The 5,507-nt window shown below is 33.0% G+C and overlaps 1 protein-coding gene across 2 annotated transcripts; it reads right to left on the bottom strand.

Moving 5' to 3' along the window:
* Positions 1-3,248: 3,248 nt before the first annotated feature.
* Positions 3,249-4,733, bottom strand: LOC25482889 (transcription factor bHLH92). Of its 2 annotated transcripts, none has more exons than XM_013611499.3 (3): positions 4,320-4,732; positions 3,779-4,060; positions 3,249-3,658 (listed from the first exon to the last, which is right to left on the bottom strand). In XM_013611499.3, the coding sequence occupies exons 1-3, from the start codon at positions 4,686-4,688 to the stop codon at positions 3,536-3,538; spliced, it is 774 nt and encodes a 257-aa protein (XP_013466953.1). In that variant the 5' UTR covers positions 4,689-4,732; the 3' UTR covers positions 3,249-3,535. The 2 variants fall into 2 exon arrangements, with proteins under 2 accessions (XP_013466953.1, XP_024642442.1); XM_024786674.2 differs by having other exon boundaries at positions 3,330-3,651; positions 4,320-4,733.
* Between the last annotated feature and the right edge of the window lie 774 nt (positions 4,734-5,507).

Here is a 5,507-nt window from a genome sequence, read left to right as displayed (position 1 = left end):
TAGGGGTACTCGTTAGTAAGACATGATTTATTTTGGATTTCATGTGTTTTACTCTTACTAATAAAGTTGATTAACGTGTTTTACTCTTCATGATCTTATATTTACTCTTCGTATTTACTCTTCCACGTGATTTTTATAGTTGGAATGAAAGTCAAATATTAGCTAAATTTTATATTGGTGGTGGTCGGGGTTTGAATCTCATTCCTTGCATATTTTATGCATTGCCTATATCAACTGAGTTAAGTTCACAAAAACCGTTTAATATTATTGAACACACATTAAAGAATATAATAATTAGAAAGCATAATAAAAAAAAATTGATTCTACGTTGAAAAGTGAAAAATGACATTTATTTTAAAATAAATATTTTTTGCTAAAACGACACACATTATAAAACAAAGTGAGTATATTCCTTTGCTCTCTAGATTTGAGTAGTAAAACTTTACTGAAAGAACATTTATTTTAGGGCTACTATAAGAACTTAACACACAATCTACTAAATTTTAGGAAGATTATATTGACTTCCCCTAAGGTCTTTGTAAACATCATATATTGCCTTTATTGTTAAAAATGAAAATATTTTGTGTATAAACCTATAAACCAAGAAAAACATAAGGATATGATAGATGTGGAGAGGGAGGGAGGGAGAGAATAGGTGTAGGAAAAAATGAAGTGTTTATAATTAAAGTGAGAAAAACAAAAGAGGGGGAAGTGGGGGTGGGGTGTCTAATTGCGTTAGCTTTTTCAAAACCCTCTCTAAGTATAAAATCAAGCACAAAGAGAGAAAGAGATGACATAAAAACAATTATACTGGTTCGTCCCACAAACTGAGACTAGTCCAGTTCCCTTGGACTTCCAAGAGATTTCATTATAATCTCAACAATTACAAATTACTTAACCACACGAGCAAGAAACTTCCTTTTACTCACTCGCACAAGAAAGATACTACTACAATCTAACTTAATCAAATAAAAGATTGTTTGGTTTCACACTTGATATACAATCAAAGGTGTAATACAATGAAGTTCATAATGGACTTTGAGACTTAAGAATTTCTAAGATATGAAAGTTTATAAGAAATTATCTAAGTGTTTGTGCACTATTGATTTTGACAGAGTAAGGGTACTTGTAAAAATTTAAAGAGTTGTTGTATTTTTTCAAATCTTCAGGTCCTTATGCATGGGAAATTATGAGAGACGTTGAAGAGTGTCAGCGCAACAAAAATGAGTCCTTGAGAAACTTGATCAAAGATGTTGGAATATTGCTTGATTTAGTAGTTAATGTTGTTGAGTAGTAATTCAAAATTATTTTGCTTCTTTTAGAATGATCCATTTCATTCCCTTTGTCCATGATTTTTGTTTGTTTTTATCTACACGTGGTTAGAAGGTGACAAACTTTACTATCCAGAGTTTGATAGTGACCTTCCTTCAGAAGACGACTAAACCAGTCATAATCTTCTGATGCTGACGTGTCCTTCAGATGTTTGCCATCTTCAGAGTCTTCAATCCTTCCGACCTTTAAATGCTTCTAAATAGAGTTCCTCTTCTGATCCAAATTTTGACTTTTGGTTGACTCAATTAACTATTAAAATGACTGAAAAACATGCTGAAAATAACGTAAGATGGCTTGTTATCATAACCCCAAAATAAATCAAATGCTTGTTGACAACCGTGCTTTAAAGAGGAAGATTTCTTGTTTTGTTGAGGGGACGATGAAGTGTGACTACTACCTCAGTCATCAGAGTCACGAGGAGGAGGAGGAGGAAGGAGGTTTTCACGGAGGAGCTCGTGCCTATGCTGATATGGCGTTAACGGTGCTCATAGTGGACTCTCGCGTTGTTCCGCGTGTTGCCAGATTTTGATCTGTGTTACGACTTTGGTCAAAATCTTATCTTGATTCTCTTCAACGCAGTTGATCCTGACACTTTGCTGCTGCAAAAGGTTGAATATGTTTGTAAGGAGCTCCTTCTTCTTTCGAAGCTCGAAAGATGCATGGGAATGTTGGAAGAATTGAGAGGTAACGTTCGGTTGCACCGACGGTGGAAGAACCATTATTGAGCAAATGATCAATGAAATCTGAGGGATTATAGATAGAACTAGAAGAGGACAATTCAAATTATGTTGCATTAGAACTTCTGGGAGTGAGAATTTGTCAAAATTATCTTGAAGGTTTTGAAGTATGGAACGAAGCGTCATCGAAGTACTGAAGGTGTTGGTATTGATCTTTCTTGCATGAATTGGCCAGGAACCAACCATCGAAACTTCGAACCTAAAACATTTAACGTGGTAGCAAACGATTACACCGATGGACTTGAGAAAATTTGTTCGGAATCGTGAACGATTACACAGACAACACCAATGATTTGTTCGAGAATAGAGCCAAGGATAGTGTGGCTTTAGTAATCTGGTATGATGAAGGAGACACTCTAATGTGACCTTTAAAATAAATGCCTTCTTCAACGTTGAAGTCAGTATATGGATTTAAATGTGTGATTTTAGGATCGTACCTAGTGGTTGCAGAGATGTCACACTTATATAGACGAGTTGGTTGCAACCTTTCCTGTGTAAAGCGACGTGGGTTGAGAATGACGTTCAGATGTCGAGCGAATGACCAAGATCATCTCAGAACGGTGGGTGACATTCTTTAAGCGTCTTAGAGGCGATGCATTTATTAGTTGGCCTTCATAGATACACCATCCAATCACTATTATAAGCAAAAATCAACATTTTAGATTCATTCATTAAATGATGTATGTGATCTTTATTATAGGCCACATACATCATTTAATGAATAAATGTAAAATGTTGATTTTTGCTTATGATAGTGACCAGAGGGTGTAAGCTGTTGTTGGGCTGATGTGTGGTCTCGAACAATGTGTATACTTCAAATAATTAAATGATTTGTATTTTCATATGTGCGTCGAAGGGTGCGTTTGATCAACTAAAAGATAAGAGTTTGGATAGGAAAACTTCAGTTGTAATGTGTTTGATTGTAAAATTGTTTGAGAGACCGGAGAAATTAGGGGCATAGAGACATGACAAAATTGAAAATATTGTCCCTTACAGAATACATCATGACTTTTTGTCCCAAATAGAACTCGTATAAAATACAAAAATATTTTTTTGTCCACCGAACATTGCATAAGACAAAGAATCAATACCACAAAATTTCATCATGTGTTATGATATTTTGTTTTATATTGTTCTATCTCATACTTACCTTTTAAGAGATCAAACACACCTGAAATCTTATGTCCAAAAACTTGTGTCTATTAAGTATTTTCCCAAAATAAGATTAAAAGCCAAAATAAAATTTACATTAGAGACTAATTTAGTACTTATTCATCCAATGAATAATTAATTTATTTGATCCAAAATCTCCTAGTCCTAGCAGGGTAGTTTCTTTTTTTTTTTTACACAAGCTATAGTAGGCTAATACAATAATAATTCAAACGACTTATGTACATACAACAGTAGCATAACATAGAAAAGTCAATCGAAAAGCCATATTTTTCTATTTATAAATAAACAAAAATTTATCCAAACTCTTCATATTCTATTATTTGCTTATTTGAACCTTCCGGGACATGAGAATGAAGCTTCCACTCAAGTTCATCAAGTAATCTCTTAATAGCCTTTTCCACATCAGTTCCTGCAATCTTTCACCAAACCAACAGATATTTAGCATAAACAAATCTTAATTTTTTTTCAAATCAACTTACACTAGAAATCTTAATTAATTCTATCTTGTATAGTTTTATAAAATTACACAAACATACCTCAGATTCTATCTCTAAGACTAAAAACAACTCCTGCTGAGAAAAATTTGACTTGATGCTTCTTGTATCAACACCATGGTTTTTCAACAATTTCAGTGTCTCAACTATAGAATCAATTCCAGATGTAGGACATGGCACTCTCAAATATTGAATTTGTTTTCTTCTGTCAATTACTTCAACATTTTCTTCAAGAACAAAGTTTTTCCTTTCCAATTCCTCTTTGCATCCTTGTAGCCTTTGAATTTCCTTAGCTGCTGTTTGAACTACAGAATTATTATCTGTCTGCCATAAAAATAAAATAAAAATTTCAACATTAAAAATAGCTTGAAATGAAAACTAAAAAATGGCTTATTTTAAAAGGCTCATCTAATCATAGTAATATATGTTAATCATGGTTTTAAAGTGCAGTCTGCAACCATAATTATGGTCATAATATAAAGGATTTTGATGTCTCTACAACGATATAACAGCCACAATATAAAATTTTGTAGGATACCGAAAATGCAATGTAAAACTATGATGTGAATGTTTTTATATATACTTTGGTTCCATGAGGCAACACTGCATGTAAATTGAAGCAACATTGTCTTTGTCTTTGTCTCCTCATTCTTTCACTAATCATGTGCTTGAAACCACGTTCTCTTTCACATTCTGCTACTTTATTTCTCTCTAAAGGCAAACTTTTTCTCAAAAATGCAATCATCCTCTTGTTCATGTTATTTGAATTGGACCCTTTTAGAAAACTTTGTTCCCCAAAACTAATATTGGGTTGGTCTCTATATTGAACAAAAGCACTTAGATTTGGTGTAGGACAAGGTTGTGTTAGAACAAAACTACTTTGGTTTGTAGGTAAAAGAGGTTCATCCCAAAATACATCACCTAGAAGATTTTCAGGAAAAAACTGTTCCATCGTGTGATATGATTATTAATTTAGTTGAAGAGTAAGAGACAAGTATGTTCTTGGTGTTTGGTTTATATGTTGAGGAAATGGTGTGCCATACTTTGAAAACGTGGTCAATTACACTGTTGTGGCCATTCGTGGGTCAAAATTTGTGCATGCAATTAAAGTCTTACTTTAAACTAAAGTTGCTTGTTTTATGCTTGCCCCCAATCAAGAATTCACGCATGGTAGGCCCACCATCCATATTTGAGAAAACTATAGTCATAGTCAATTCTCCCTCCAAATTGAGTGTTTGTACAATAAAAACTTTTGTTTGGATTAACTTTGTTTTGGTAAACCACAAAAGAAATTCCCAATTATGTCTACAAGTTTAGATATACTTTGGGTGAAAGACTAATCCATCAAGAGTTGTTTAGAGAAGGAATCTTATCCATTGGTTTTCAAAACTTCTCAACAATAATATCTCTACTAGGATTTTGATCTTTTCATATCAATTGTAAATATAAATGTTCTATGAAAAATACAAAAAAAAATATATATACAATATGACTACGTAAATAATAGCAAGAGTAAACCTTCATTTCCTCTATAAAGTATCATTCTTTAGAGAGTTGGCTCAATATGCATCTTTAGATGTCTAAAACAAACTTTACACTAAAGTCTCTTAGACTTCAAAATTAAAATTAAGGTAGGATTTATTAAAATAAAATAAATGAAACTTTGTTGAGTTTAAAATTTAAACTTTGGTCAAGTTTTGGATTGGGCTAAGGCCCATTCCACTCAGACTCGGGTCTGGTCAAGGACTCAAGAGCAGACGATACTATACGT

This window comes from Medicago truncatula, chromosome 1, assembly GCF_003473485.1.
Source record: "Medicago truncatula cultivar Jemalong A17 chromosome 1, MtrunA17r5.0-ANR, whole genome shotgun sequence".
Lineage (NCBI taxonomy): Eukaryota > Viridiplantae > Streptophyta > Magnoliopsida > Fabales > Fabaceae > Medicago > Medicago truncatula.
Note: the sequence above shows the minus strand (reverse complement) of the source record. Positions and strands in the feature narration are given on the sequence as shown.